At 41.5% G+C, this 16517-nt stretch overlaps 2 protein-coding genes across 2 annotated transcripts in view; one reads left to right on the top strand and one right to left on the bottom strand.

The window, feature by feature from the left end:
* Positions 1-2047: 2047 nt before the first annotated feature.
* Positions 2048-8165, bottom strand: LOC139717885 (large ribosomal subunit protein uL16m-like). The gene is made up of 5 exons (XM_071629373.1): positions 8054-8165; positions 5808-5879; positions 4447-4595; positions 3520-3685; positions 2048-3080 (listed from the first exon to the last, which is right to left on the bottom strand). The coding sequence occupies exons 1-5, from the start codon at positions 8118-8120 to the stop codon at positions 2785-2787; spliced, it is 750 nt and encodes a 249-aa protein (XP_071485474.1). The 5' UTR covers positions 8121-8165; the 3' UTR covers positions 2048-2784.
* A 368-nt stretch (positions 8166-8533) lies between these two features.
* The window catches only part of LOC139717869 (GATOR1 complex protein DEPDC5-like), a 60829-nt gene continuing 52845 nt past the window's right edge, over positions 8534-16517 (top strand). The window contains exon 1 of the mRNA XM_071629358.1: positions 8534-8890. Coding sequence (XP_071485459.1) covers positions 8848-8890 — 43 coding nt within the window. The 5' untranslated portion in view covers positions 8534-8847. The remainder of the gene's footprint in view (positions 8891-16517) is intronic.

The following is a 16517-nucleotide window of genomic DNA, read 5'->3' as shown; positions in this document are numbered from 1 at the left end:
AAAGATATAAAAAGAAAAAAATGAAAATGGGCGTGTGTGCCTCCCCCCTTTAATACTGTGCACCAGAAAATTGTGCTGAAGTCTTTTTTGCTTGTCAGCTGATTAAACCCAGAACCAGAAATATTTTTGCACCCTCCCCCCCCCCCCCCCCCCCTTTATAGAATTCCTGGATTCGCTCCTGAACTTGTAAAGAATAATTATCTCTATGTGCTGAATATGTCACAGTACAACTGTATGCACACATCTCAACTTAACAGGAACATGTCCCATATGATAATCAATACTGGCCACTACCCCAGATTATAATTTATGTATTAAAGGTGAAATGTTTAAAATGTCATTTACTCCTCGAGTGTTGTTCCAAGGAGGTAGTTATTTCCAGTATACATGCATTATTATACAGATAATGCAGGAAAGTCGAAGTCAAACCTAGCTGTTAGGTTGCAAAAGCTTCCCTTCGTAAAGCTAAATTTTTAATGAAATGGTAAACAGTTTGAAATATATGTTCAGACCACTTGAATATTGTATGTGATAGAAATAAAAAAAGATGATGAATGTTTTAAATCATCTATCTTTTGTGTGTGTATTTCATGCTGTGTGTGTCTGTGTGTGTCTGTGTGTGTGTATGAAGACTAGTCCCGAGCCTTCTCTGGCTGGGGTAAATGGGAAATGCATTTTATAGGAAAATCAAGAAAATAATATGTAGCTAACTGTATGGATGATTTTATGCATATTTGAAAGAGAACAAACAAGGTAGTCCATGTACTACAGGGTGATTAAAAAGAAAAGAAAATTCACTCTCTATAGAAAATGGCAATTTACAATGTATTTAAAAGCCAGCCCATAAATGTGCAATTATCATACTTGGTTTGAAAGAGTGTTTTCTCCTGAATAATTTGGTATGTGTTTACACTTGCATGGCATTGGTTGTGAGAGTGCAAAAATAGACTTGAGCCAACGTATTGAAATGAGAGAATAAATTGAATGTTGGACCCTTTTAAATGAAATGCATTGCATGCTTTTCTGAGAACTGAAGTCACACACACACACACACACACACACACGCACACTCAAAGAACGTGCACACACTCCAATATAAACGTACATACACATAAACAGTCCCAGTCCCACAAATTTCCAATTTGATATAAAGATGATTGAAATTCAAATTAAATCATAATGCCTTGATGAAAGTTTGGTGCATTAACATCACAATTTTTTCCCAACTTTATTCAATGTGCGTGCATGTGTGTGTGATCCTTGTATGCCTGTGTGTGTTTGTGTGTGTGTGTGTGTCAAAACATTTCAGGACTTCTCAAGAAAGAACCTTATTCTCTACCTTTCTCATCTACTCCTTTGCCAGATATACCAACAGTTCTTTGGAGGACTTCCAGAAAAGATTACCTCCTTCATTTTCTCCCTCTTCTCCTTCCTTCCAATATTTCTCCTCTCTTTCCATTTTTTTTCATCTCCCACTTTTCTACAGTGGACTCCCATTATAACGAAGTCCTCTGGACCAGCAGTTTTCTTTCGTTATATCCATGTTTCGTTATAACCGAACAAATAAACAATAGAAAAACATAGAGCGGATAATGTTGCGGCCTGAATTTTTACTCCATTGTAACCGGAATTTCGTTATAACGGGAGTGCACTGTATTACCTTTCAAACCTTCTCACTCTTCTTTCTCTATCCAAACAGACCTTTTGAGGTTGTTGCCGACTCAGATGGAAAACTGTGATCTCTTTACCTAACATTCATTATGCCTCACACTGCCTGCTTCTTTGTAAGAGGGATATGTCAAATAAGCATTAATTCATTTGACTCAAAATTTCACAATCACACTTTTACTTTGATGCCACTTGCCATCTGTAGCTTGACATCCCCTGTTCATGCTTGTAAGGTACTAGTGTGCCTTTAGCCTTTTGGAAGGGTGAATATTCTACAGAACAGACACTACAGCATATCAAAAGTTTATCTAGCAATTTCCATTTCAGACAATTGCTTCAATGAGAATACAAAATGCACATGTCTGAAAAGACCCATATATTCCTTTAATATAAGCAATACAGTTTATTTCAAATGCTCATAATTATTTTGGTGGTTCTTCACGTCTGACAATTTATTAGATTTTTAAATGTGAGACATAACATATTGTTCGAGAGAAAAGGGGGAAAATAAAAAGGGACTACTGCATAGTGGAAAGAATTAAATGCACCAGGTACCCCCCCAAAAAATACAATATGTATTTTTCCCCCTGGAGCTTTCATCAATTTTCTTATACTGTGGTAGTACATGTAGTAGCAGTAGCGATGTGATATGCTAAGAAGAAAGGAATTGCATTTTCACTAACTGACATGGCAACGTTGGGCTATAACTTTCTACACACAGACACTGGGGCTACGTGTAGCTGAAATACGGTACTTCCATTTGAAAAAAAAAAAAATCACTTCAGTCTTGATTTCTTCACTATTACCCCTCTGTGTGCATGGAGTGCTGACTGACACAGATAATGCCATAGCATTGTCCAAAGTCCCTGGCACATAAACGGGTTGAACAAAGTCTGATTGCAGAAAGATGAACTCAAAAGCAGTGTACCACAATCATAGAGGAATGGGTTATCCACTCATCCAAAAGTTGTTCATCCTCTATACTGATGCTGTCCACTCATGGCACTCCTTGCTCAATGGGTTTTAGACTTCCAAACCATGTGCAGTTGGACACTCCCAGAATCATAGAGAACTGGAAGCACAGGCTAACTCCCACTGAAGAAGAGCTATTTATCCCTATCGGTATTCTCCAAACCACTTGTAGTCATAGGGCCCCAAGTACTTGGAGATGCCCATGTAGTTCCCCTTGGCAATGCGCTCAAATGTCCATGGATTTGCGTTCTCCTCCTTTTTCGCACCATATTGTTCTGCCATCTCCCCCATGATGTCCTCTGAGACCACCTTGCAGCGGAAGGGGAGCTTCTTGGAGATCTGGTACAGGATGTTGTACACCTCCTCCAGCTCTATCCGCCCCCCTAGCTCCATGACGATGCGACCCGCTTTCACTGGAGTGACATAGTGATGCACGCTGCCTGAATGTGACAAATACAGAAATAACACATGGATTGATGTTACAATTTCATATTCATATACATTATCAATTAAAAATGCAGAGGTCAGGTAAATAATTGCCACAGTGACTATGTTTCATGAAAGAGTTTACAACCTGTGTGTTACATACAGGATATGTATGAATTTGAGTGCACCACTCTTTTGACTAATCCTGAACAGAGTTGTAAGGAGAGGAAACAAAATACCTTTCATGAAAGTGTATGACTGCCAACATCTTATGTACAAATGATACAGAATTCTTGAGTAATGGCATCACAAGCAACATCAAAATCAAGTGACCATGATGGCAACATGATCCTCTTTGGGGTAAACTCTCTTTAATCTTGGTATACCGATGGAATTCTGGTGGTTACAGAATGATACCCTACACAAACTATTCTCAACCCAGTGACCACTCACCCTTTCCACCACCCATCCGCTGACCCTGGCCCTTCTTGGTGACAGGCTTGAAGGGTGAATTGACCCTCCATCGGGCAAACATGTGGTCACTGTCTCCAATGAAACGGTTGATGGTCAGTCGGATCATCTCAAAGTGGCCATGTTTCATGTAGCCCCCTGTTGTTGCCTGTAGCATTTAATGCAGTGCAAAGCACAAGATTGATTAATATTCTATCCATGGGATGTAACACTACCAGCAAGTTTAAAATCGCTAATTGTAAATGAGTGGAATATTTTCATGTTGATAAAACTTTTAGCCTATGGTTTTTATTCAAAACTTACAGCCTATCTTTAAATTCCATATCTTAAAATTTCCATACAATAAAAAGCAAACCAACATATATTTGAGATTTTGCTTTAATTGGTACTCCCACATGTGGAAATGATAAAGTTTAATGCACATGATAAACACCCCCTGTCTAAAAAAAAAAAAAAAATCCAGTGAAAGACATATTTTCCTGAAACTTTTCCATGAGTTACAAATGAGACAGAAGTATAATTACCGGGATACACCTGTATTTCAAAAGTCAAGTGTGTGGTTATATGGTCAAATAGGAAATTGGTAACAACTGCATGGTTCATCATGGTCAAAACTAATTTCGATCAGTGTTGACCAAATTCCTACGGCTCATTTGTCTTGTATCATGCATATCAAATGTTTTTTTTTTTTTTTTTTTTTTTTTTTTTTTTTTGGGGGGGGGGGGGGGGGGGTTTCGCCTGGTTTCTCATCTTGATGGCAAACTGTAGCAGCCTTTCCCCAGGGGAAGGCTAAATCACATGACAATAGTAATATGAAAGCAGGATGAATATTAAACTGGATAACATCTGAAGTTATCAGATCTCAAATTAATAACATAGCTGTAACATAAAACTGGACACATTTCTCACCATGAGGCCATACTGCTTGAAGATGAGTGTGTTGGACACTTCTGCTGGGCCTCGAATATCATGTAGACCCTTAAAGACCTTTTTATACCGCGTCCTCTTTGGCACTTTGTTCAGGAACTTCAGTTTGGGCTTGGCAGGAATTTTGACATCTAGACAAAATGAATATGTTTAAATTTAGTATGAGAACAATCCAACCACAGAGTACAATTCCAACACAATTGAGGCAATATCCGAATGCAACAAGGCAGAAAGGACATAAAAGTAGCTACATAAAGCATTGCGTGACAATAGCCGTACTTTACAGGTGGCATAACCTTTATGAGTGAAGCTTAATGAAACTGTTTGACTCGAGACTTGAACATACAGTTGTATTAAACAATGCACAAAGTAAGGATAACACACCATGACTGGCTGTGCAAATGCAAGTGTATGTATGCATGACATACCTTGGTACATGTATGTTGATCTACAGCAGGCCACCTAAAAATGCATTACAGATTTGTGTGAAGATAAAGATGTTTCATATTTTTTCTCCTTGATTAAATACAAACCATAGTACCCAGACACCTACACACAGCTGCACAGATACCCGTAGAGATACAGGCAACCTTACCTATTTAAAGCCTTACAATCGTGGCGAGTGGTTTGTGCCGCACGGAGACGAACGCAACACGCTGCCTCCTCCATTCTGTATCAAATGTAGTGACCCCGAATGAGAATAGTGCTGGCTCAATGGGTCAGCGAACAACACTCTAGACTACAAGAGTTCTGTGCTACAAATCTCCTGACCCAAAATGGCTGTCCGAATGAGCCACGAGAGTTTCCAAATGGACGCACACTCTCAGTGCGCATGCGCATGAAGAGAGGCCAAAACAGCCACGCGCTTTCTGGCCTCTCTCCTCCAATCACCGCAGCTCGCGGTCACAATGTTTGTGTATGATGTATACACACACACGCACACACACACACACACACGTGTCTCAGTGGCAGCATTGTCCCACCGAGGAGGTACTTTGCCTAGCACCTCCTTGGTCCCACACATTCATGGATATAGCACCGAGTCTGGCATTGCGCAATTGCATGCACAAACTTTGGTCGTTCAGGAGTTTTGTACGTACCATTAGTGATGATGATCGTCCGACTTTAAGAGTTGAATCTATTTGAACTGAAGAAATAGCTTCGACTTACAAGAGATTAAAATCGATAGAATATAACGAGAAGAGGACTTGGAAAGACCATTGACTTTGGCAATTTTTCCACTTATGCGAGGTCGACTTATAAAGCAAGGTTGACGATACATACTACACAAACTTAGTGGACCATATGACATGGTTGTACAATATGTTTTATGCCATACTTACAATCAAATGTATCAAAGGGTTGGAAGTTTTTCATTGTAGCCACTTGTACAACTGTTGGTAGTGCAAACCTCCCTACATTTCAGAGACAGAGAGAGAGAGAATGAAAGAAACAAAATAAAGAAATATACACAACAAATTACATTTTCAGAACATTATTCACAAGAACTGCTTGACAAATACCAATATGATGTAGATCTCTATACTTTAAATCTATTACTAATACAGTCAGGGGTGGGAACTTCATCCTTTCTAGTAGACGTTCTATGTTTGCTGACCGTGGCGTGGGTACATGAAAGAGGTGTAACAGTTTTGCAACTAGGAGCTAGCAATGTAAGAATTACATATGCAGTGTTCAGATAGGTAGCCCAAGCACTGCATGATAGCTTCATGAACATTAATGCCGCAGTCAGACTGGCAAAAGATCCTGTGGCTGAAGTTTCCCCATTCACACTGACTGGCAGCCAAACTTTTCAATCTTCAGTGATCTTTGGGTCAAGAAGGTTGGTGTGGTTTCATGGACGAAGACGAGTGTTCATTTTGGCATTTAGTGAACTTACAATTCATAACAAAATGTCGTCATTTCATTACAAAATAATCATTTCATCAACGAAATAACTGATTTCGTAACGAAATATTCCATGCGACACTTCAGTCCGGGAAACCCGCTCATGAGGACCGCTCCCGCGTACGAGGACTGTCCCTCCTCATGAGGACCTCCCCCCCGCCTCATGAGGCCCCCCGGGGAACGCCTCATGAGGCCCCCCATTCACTTCTTATTCATCTCACATCTGACGTATAAATTGTCGCAACTTTGCACGGTGATTTTTTGTTACACACACATGTCCACTATCCATGATGAAAAGAAGAAAAAATCCTGTCTGGTTTTTTTTTCAAAAATCGAGTTTTAATCAACCGATGCAGAGCGCCCATCAAAACACAGGCGCTAGCGCGTTCGCACAATGCAAGACTGCCGCACCTAGCGGCCTGATCCGACTAAATATTTTCGATGCTTTTTTCTGCGGCTCTCACCTCTCCACGCACGAATCAGCCTCGTGAAGCTGAAGTCTGACATCTTTTTACACAAATTCGTAACGAGAAAAATTAAATCAGTACTAACCTGATCTTGTCCATATATTCCAAATTACTATTCCACACTGATAGAGTAGGTGGGTAGATGACATACATACCAGTCTGGTATGTGCTGGATGCGTGATGTGATGCGACGTACGTTGCGTCGCGGGATGATTCCAGAAAAAGCGCCCAAACGGTAAGCAGGCGGCGGAATCGTGGGCGGAATTGACGAAGAAAGTGAACTCGTCATACCTACAAAGTGATTATTTTGCTAACAAACTGGAGTATGTCATCTACCCACCTACTCTATCAGTGTGGAATAGTAATTTGGAATATATGGACAAGATCAGGTTAGTACTGATTTAATTTTTCTCGTTACGAATTTGTGTAAAAAGATGTCAGACTTCAGCTTCACGAGGCTGATTCGTGCGCAGAGAGGTGAGAGCCGCAGAAAAAAGCATCGAAAATATTTAGTCGGATCAGGCCGCTAGGTGCGGCAGTCTTGCATTGTGCGAACGCGCTGGCGCCCGTGTTTTGATGGGCGCTCTGCATCGGTTGATTAAAACTCGATTTTTGAAAAAAAAACAGACGGGATTTTTTCTTCTTTTCATCATGGATAGTGGACATGTATGTGTGGGTTCACCGTGCAAAGTTGCGACAATTTATACGTCAGATGTGAGATGAATAAGAAGTGAATGGGGGGCCTCATGAGGCGTTCCCCGGGGGGCCTCATGAGGCGGGGGGGAGGTCCTCATGAGGAGGGACAGTCCTCGTAAGCGGGAGCGGTCCTCATGAGCGGGTTTCCCGGACTGACTTGGGGATGGCGCGCCATGGACATGGTTTTTGTCCATACCATGGTTTAAACCATGCCTGTCCATGGTTTCATTTGTACCACCTTGGTAAATTCGGGCCATAGTATAATACTGTTATAGTGTTAGACTAGTGTTAAGCTAGTGTTATCATCATATTATAATTGCCACATTCGTCATTGGTTCTATAAATTTACTGTTTATAGTAAAACTGTTTAAGGCACACTACACGAAATAGAGTATGCGGGACTAAATTATACAGAAGTTTTACACCACAGCCATTTTTTGAAGTCATTGATGGGTAGTCCAGCAACGATAAAGACTTCTTTTCGCTCAATATCTACATTACTGTGGATATTATCTCACCATGATTTACGACGATATGGTTGACAGCGACTTGTAAGAGTGAACATTTTCGCATCAAATTGAACATGGTGACACGCCAGTTTCGCTATGGTCCTCGTCGTTATTCTTCATCACATCGAATGCATGTGGTATACGCACCGAACTCTAGTTCGGTACGGTGGGTATACGTTGGATGATGATATGCATGCATATGTATGCAGCGCAGCGTGCGCGCGCGAACCAAAGATGAAAGAGCACCGCACGCGCGGCTGCTGTGCGGTCCACTGGTATCCGAGCCTCGGGAACAACCCCATGCCCATCCTCACGGTACACAGGGCTCCGTCGATCCGCCTGGTGGCCTGCGATCATACGGTAAACGACCCTCGACGCCACTCTCTTCTTATGCGATCGCGAGCGGTGAAAATCAGGGTCAGGATCATGAGGAGGGAGATGTGGAAGCTTTAAGCATCTACAATCTAGCATTCAACTAGTCTACATGCAACCAAGATATTCATAGCTCGGTCATCAAGTGGCACCGTTGTCCATGGTCGGGGACAACGTATATTCAGGTGACAGTGCAGAAGTTCTGCTGTAATCTTACGACGAAAATAGGTGTTTTTACTCGTTAGCATTGATTGCCATTGATTTGACAGTGGACTGAAGTTTCGTCATCATGCCCATGGTCATGTTAGAGAACAACGCCTCACTCATATCCATCCATAACCTGTAACGTTAGACGAGAGTGACGTCTCTACTTGGATCCTTGATTGACGTGCCAAATACTTGTCGGATGCTATACGACTGACAACAACAGGATGAAAAACTTTAAATTGTGGGTTCATCAAAAGGCTTTCAGCGGTAAGTACGGCAGCCCAAAATATATACCGGTAGGTGTTATTATAGGCTGTTTACTCCACGACGTAGAATCTATATTTACTCAAACAAAGCAATGAAGAATTCCAGTCAATAATGAGCACATCGATTTTAATCAGCTCCAATGGTTCCCATACATAAACGTAGATGAAAGAAATTATGAATTTGATTTAACCCCGGTTACACCTAAACAAGTGAAATTAGTATTACAAGCCAAGAAGGCTTCTTCCTCTCCCGGGCCAGATGGCCTTATGTACGGCTTGCTTAGAAATACTCCTTGTGTTCACCATTTTTTGGCCACTCTATTTTCTCAACTACTTCTTGAAACAAATGACCCCCCTGAGAGCTGGTCCTGTTGCCAAGTAACGCTGATACATAAGGCCGGGGATACAAATGTACCGGAAAATTTCAGAATGATTTCGTTAACTTCTTGTGTAAGTAAAATTTTTCACCAAATACTCGCAAACCGTCTAGCATGTTATCTGACTACAAATTGTTTCATTGACCCGAATGTGCAGAAGGCTTTCATCAATGGAGTTAATGGTTGCGTCGAGCATAATCAAGTCTTACATGAAATAATTGCGCACAGTAAAGCCAAGAAACGCACAGTGCATCTAACGTTTTTCGATCTGGCGGATGCTTTTGGGAGTGTTAGCCACGAGTTGATATCCCATTCCTTGCATCGTTTTCATGTACCAACCAATCTATCGGTGTACATCGACAATCTGTACGGTAGATTGCAAGGTAGTGTAAAAGGTAACAAATGGCTGTCTCAACCTTTCACGTTTAAAAAAGGCGTGTTTCAGGGAGACCCCCTCTCACCTATGATTTTTCTGTTATGTTTCAACCCCCTTATCGAATATCTCGGACAGATGAAGGATAGACTGGGGTATGATCTGAATGGCACCAGAATCATAACAACTCCGTACGCAGACGATTTCAATTTGATCACGAACAACAAAGTACAACATCAAAAAATAATTGACCAATTGCACTCATACACAGCGTCAATGGGACTCAAACTAAAACCTTCCAAATGCTGCAGTCTTTCTATCTGCGGTGGTGTCCCTAAAGAGATTGACTATTCAATCGGCTCTGAACGTATTCGTTCAATCAAAGAAAAGTCTCATAAATTTCTGGGTTCGCATATTTGTTTTAGTGGCAAACCAGCCGAAGTATGCGAGTTCGTTCACAATGAAATAATGGTCAAGATGCAAAGAATTGAAGAAACATGTGTCCGTTCGGAGTTTAAGGTTGCCATCTATTCACGTTACCTGCTAAATTCTATTCGTTTTTTGCTTACAGTTCATACACTGCAAAAGACCCACCTAGATAAACTTGATGTAATGACCGACAAATATCTGAAAAAATGGTTAGGTGTTCCCGCTCGTGGTGCTAACATCGCCATTGTTCACTTACCCCATGGTCTCAACATCCCCAGCCTATCTGACATCTACCGCCAGTCTCAATCTCTAGCTTTCACCAGATCAAGAGTCAAAGCTGATAGTGTCGTTAACCAAGCGATTGACTCCGCCATTGAAAGAGAGTCAAATTGGGCACGTAAACAGTCCACTGTTGTGAATTGTAACGTAACGCATGGTAAAGTGGAAAATTTAGTTAATGTGCAGATAAGCTCATGGAACGCAGTAAAGAAAATGGTTAAGCAGGTAATAGAGGAGGATACAGTGAAATACTGGACTGATCGAGTAGCGCCACTCTTAGTGCAGGGGAAATTCACATCATTACTGTTACTGGAAAATGAGAATCTAACATGGAAATCGATCATGTATAACCTCCCCAAAAGAGTTCTCAGTTTCATTATCAATGCGTGTATAGATTCTCTGCCCTCCTACACAAACTTGCACACCTGGGGTAAACGCCTCAGTGATAAATGTGTCTTCTGCCCGGGCACCACTGGCACTTTGCATCATATACTTTCAAACTGCCCAGTTTTTCTAGATAGATACGAGTGGCGTCATAACAACCTGCTGAGGTATATGTATAAAACATTTCTTGAAAATCTGTCCAACGGGACGATTTACACTGACTTAGAGGGGCACTCAATCGCCGGGGGCACCATACCTCCCCATATTCTCACTACAAGTTTGCGCCCAGATTTAGTTATCCTTAAGGAAGAACAAGATATCACGATTGTTGAACTAACTGTTCCCTTTGAAATGAACCTCAAGGATGCACATCAAAGAAAAGTAGAAAAGTATAATTCAATTGTGCGGGACATCCAGGATAAGGGCTACTCAGTGTCATTCCACGCGATAGAAGTCGGGGCAAGGGGCCTAATAGACCGGGGGAACAAAAGCCGTTTAAAGCGAATTCTGAGAACAACAGGTTCAAAGATTCGTCCAAACGATTTTTTCCAGACACTCTCTAAACTCGCCATACTCTCCTCTTTTTCAATATTTTATGCCAGGAAAGAGAGAGCTTGGGGGGAGGTACGGCACCTAGATCCATGACTTAATAGTTATGCAATATTCACACCCACTATGAAGCCGACGTGGAAGTATAGGAATATGTTTGCCGGTCTGTAAGACACATGTTTGTAATCATGTGTTATGTATGTGATATAATTGTAGAATACTGTTTGAGGTATGTTATAATTATTGATATAGATATTTATTGTTTGTATAATATACAGGCGCAGATATTTACGGTTTATATGTGGTATTGGCTGTAGATTCTTTTTTTCCCGGGAGGGGGGGGGGGGGGAGGAGGAGGGTAGCCGCAGGTATGAGATGGGGATAGCGGGTGAAAGTTTATTCTGCCGCTGCGGCTGGTTTGGATTTCGCATTTTTTTATGTTTTGTTTTTTGTTGGGAAAGGAAAGGAACTTGAGGTTAAATGATATGTTTGGAAAGTTGAGATGAAATTAGTATTGATGCACTGTAATATTACGGGTGAATGGGTAATTGAAAAAAAAAAGTAGAAATGTTTGTTTATAGTTTTTGGTTTTAGGTTGAAAAAGATTGATAGTTGTAAATAAGATGGGTTCTGATAATTATAATATGTGGTAGGGGTATGGGGCACAGAGCCAAATAAAGATTAACGTTGATGAAGATTTGATGAGATGATGATGACAATTAGGTTTATGTGGGTTTTTTTGTATATATGTATGTGTGTGTATGTATATGCATATATATAGGCCTATATGTGTATTTGTATAATTTATTATATTATATTTTAATGCGGATTATTGTATTAATACTGCGGATGATAACTACATCACTGCTGTTTTCGTAACACAGAAATAGTATTATGTATCTATTGTTTTTATTGATTGATCACCGGTAATATCTGATATTCTATGTGTGATATGGGTTGCAATAATGTAAACTCTAATATTGTTGTTTTGTATCCCCATGTACGTGTCTAAACCTGCCATTCGTTTTGAATGAAACGGTGGACCTGGTTCTTTTGTATATTTGTTATTCTCACACTTACTTGAACTTGAATAAAGTCATGATTAAACAACAATGAAAGTCTATATCACACGCGCACGTTCATAACATTTCGTTCCACTCGGTTTAGATCTCAATAAGACATGGTTCTATGTGCACTTCACTAGGTTCTACACAGTATAAGTTGTCAGTATATTAGTCCGGGAAACCCGCTCATGAGGACCGCTCCCGCGTACGAGGACTGCCCCGCCTCATGAGGACCGCCCCCACGCCTCATGAGGCGGGGCAGTCCTCGTACGCGGGAGCGGTCCTCATGAGCGGGTTTCCCGGACTGTAGGGTATCACATGTGTTTAGTCTCTGCCGGACCCTGGGTCCTGGGATCTGTGGGATACCCAGCTAGCTAGCTAGTCTAACGCAGTGCTGGTCTAATGCAGAACGTTAGGCTGGTGCAGTGGTGGATGATAGTTTTCTTTCGTTATTAACGTTAGAGTTAAACAATTTGTTGCTAACCAAAAACTAGACACTGGTCACTAGGTTCTAACTATAAAACGGAAAGAGTTCCTTTTGTAGTGTACTCCCCCCCCCCCCCCCCCCCCCCCCCCCCCCCCCGATTGCGTATTTTGAGCTCTACCTAACTGTCTAAAAGAGGGCAACATTTTGATGGGGGTTGAGTAAAAATTGGGCGTGGATTTTTTTTTTGGGGGGGGGGTCATTACTAAAAGAAGAAAATGTTGAAAAAATGTTTTCTCTCCTCTCGCATGTCTTCCTTGTTATTCTCTCTCTTCCCTCTCTTTCCCCTTTCTCCTTCTGTCTCTCCATTTGACAATCGCCATCTCCAGTGGACTTCCTGCATGAACCTGAAACATGACATAATTAGAAAGAGAAACATTTTACTGAAATTTACTGACGGGTCTGGGACTCAAACTCACTATCGTGAGCATCTGAGCCCAGTGCGTTCACGATCGTGCTGCACGATGAGTTGCGAGGCAGAGGTAATTTGTGGCAAATATACAGTGCATCAACTGTACTATGCTCGTCGTAGATGGCGCTACTTGACTTTCTTCTGAGTAGTCTATTCTTTTCGTCTGCCTTGTATTGCTTTGCATAATAGGTGCAGTCTCGACAATTGAAGTTTCACCCCAGTACAAACCGACCTCAAACTTCTTCTAGTTTTGACTGTTTTTCAGGCAATTGAAGAACTATATATGCATGAATTGAAAGCCATAGAACTGAAGGTTTATAGGTGGATAAGAGTCTATGTCACAGGGAATCACGTAACCCAGGAGTCTGCGTCACCCAAGGACACCGGGGTCCGCATCACCCTAGGACACCGGAGTCCGCGTCACCCAGGACACCGAGGTCAACGTTACCCTAACACTAACCCTAACCCTAACCCTAGGACTCCGGGGTCCGCGTCCCCCTAGGACACCGGGGTCCGTGTCACCTTAAAGGACTCTGGGATCAACGTAACCCTAACACTAACCCTGACCCTAACCCTAATCCTTAGCTCTAATGTTAACATAACCATCGAAATAAAATTTTTACATCCTGACTGTCAACCTGTACATGGTCACGGCCAAGTTGTCTAATATTTGTGGTGAGTTAAAAGGGCGAGCTAGTTACCTTCAACCGAGCGACGTAGGTACGTGCAACGCGTGCACACAGTATACAACAGTAGGCATGGTGTCCATCCATCGCATTTCGCTAGCAATACGATCTGGTTTAACATAAAAATTTATCTTTTTTTTTACAACTACTGTCCACCAGGCGCTTAATTCAGAAGGAAATGATGTGGCATTATCGCTTAAACTTGATCATGACAACCAATTTGCTGTAAAATGCGCACAAAACTTAGGATTAATCGCTAGCAGCATAATGTTAGTCCCACCTATGTGAAATTAAGTTGGTGAGTAAATTTTCACTATTATTACATTTTTGTAGGTTTTTATTAATTTCTGCCACTATGTCTACCTATCTATATAAATGTGACCCGCTACAACAAAAGGATCCGAAAGTCGGGGGAGGACAGTTTTCTTAAACTGGCATGACATTATTCCCTTATTCTTCTTCTTTATTTTGATTTATAGCACAACTCATAAAAGTACTCGGTTGCAGAGATATTGATGATTTTATTAGCGCATGTCAAGTGGTTGAGGAAATCAGAGTTTCGAGAAAAACGCCTTCAAAGTTTTCCTTCCGACGCTATCATGATCAAGGGGAGGTGAGACAGTTTTCACCGCTTGACAATAGAAGGCACGCTCCTAGCGACCTCCGCGATGTTCATTCAAGCTTAGCGCCAGCGGTCTATGCACGACCAATCAGTAATCAGAATGCCACGCACTGGCCAATAAGATCACTCCCTCGTTGCTAGGGGCGGAGTCTAGCTGCGGTGCTAAATCCAAATCTTCGGACACGTTTCTGTTTCGTTGAACGTAGGAAAATCATAGCTTAGAAAAACGCTGATCTCTTGCCTTTCCTTTGATCGTTTAGCTTCGAAATTTCGGCAGATGATAGACAGAACATTAGACTACAAAATTATGCCAAAATCAGAAATTCACTGGTTTTGACCAATTTTGACCAATTTTGATGATGTGACTTCAAACTCGATTTTCTCGGCTCAGCCATCAGCGACTCTATGATCCTTTTGTTGTAGCGGGTCACAAATGTGTTTTGTGACTAAATAATATATTTTCTTATTGTTATTTTTGCGATTTTAAGGGGGGTACAAAAGGAACTCTTACCCATAAAATATACGGTAGCACTGATAATTTTGCGACGTGGATTTTTATATCCTTGTTACCAGAATTTTGTTATAGCCAAGTTCGTGTAACAGTAGTGCACTGTATCACTCAGCACTGTGACAGTGGCTGGTGTGATGAGATGTGCAGCTAGGAACAGGATTAGGAATAGACATACTAGATCTATAGTCACAACGGAGGTATCAAATTATAAATCTGTTTACAATCTTGATCTTCCAAGGTTAGAGAACAGCTCCCAATGGGGTAATGGAAAAAGTTCCTTTTGTTACCCCCCCCCCCCATAATCCTAATAATGTTAACCCGTTCCTTCCGCAATTCTCTGAGTGCCTTTAATGCCCCCAAACGAGATTCTTTTCGCCCGTCCACAGAGAGGCACACAGGTTGGTAATCCATCTGTGTGAAGGCAGTCAAGCGGTTCATTGTTTCCCCCTTTCCACGGTCAACTACATGTGCCAGTGAACAATGGAAATATCGATCGGGTGCGAGGTATGAATAGAGCGTGCGCTGATGAGCTCTCAGAATCTTTTGTTCTGCACAAAATCAGGTACAAAATGTACCTGAATGAGGTGACTGGGGTCAGCGAACCCGCATTTCTAACTGATCTCAGCCTTGATCGCTATGTACATGTTCGTACGAGTTTACAGCAGAACAAGCAAAAAACTAGATCAGGAAAAGGTACATAATACTGTAAAACACGCAGAAGGAGAACAAATCCTGATAGAGTAAACTCTGATCTTTTTATCAAACTCACTTTTCTGGGCATTTTAACAGAAAGAAACATGAATTTAGGCCACTGAAACAGGCACCCTTGTCTTCATTTTGGGAACCTGGTAAACCAGGTTCCCGTATATCAGTTGCTCCCACGGGAACCTGGTAAACCAGGTTCCCGTAAGGAACGGGTTAATTACCATGAAGTTTTCATTAACAATAGCAGGTAAAACTGATAATTCATCCTTATATTATTTCGTCATGTGAGAATTATAGTTCTCACCTTTCTCTCTCATAGATTTTTTGGGAAGACCATGTTTTAGGTATCTTCCATCTGGCGACCCGACGACAGTATGCAAGGCGCTCTATCATCTTTGATTCTACCAGTTGAGGCGCCAGTGTGCAGCTTGCAGTGTGTTAATGCATACATCTGCAACAGACCTGCACGCAAGGCTGTGCGTGCTGTCCCTCAGGTTCTCAATCCAGGTCCCAAGCACGCACAACTCATGCAATTCACCAATCACCAGTACTCTCATCGGGTCGCCATTGGGCAGTCATGTTTCTACTGTTGAGCTGCCACCCTTTTTCCCCTCATTTTTTAAAACACACCCACCATTAAACGAAAGGACATACATGTACATTGTATTTTTTACTTTTCATCCGACATAAACAAGAGTCATACAATGGGTGAGACGGACAAACAGTAACAGGTGCATGAACAAGTAGCGACTT

The sequence above is a fragment of the Diadema antillarum genome, unplaced genomic scaffold (assembly GCF_040938485.1).
Source record: "Diadema antillarum isolate AM-2024a unplaced genomic scaffold, OU_Dant_1.0 scf00000084, whole genome shotgun sequence".
NCBI classification, from domain to species: domain Eukaryota; kingdom Metazoa; phylum Echinodermata; class Echinoidea; order Diadematoida; family Diadematidae; genus Diadema; species Diadema antillarum.
The sequence above is the reverse complement of the archived record's forward strand: the minus strand, read 5'-3'. Positions and strand labels throughout refer to the sequence as shown.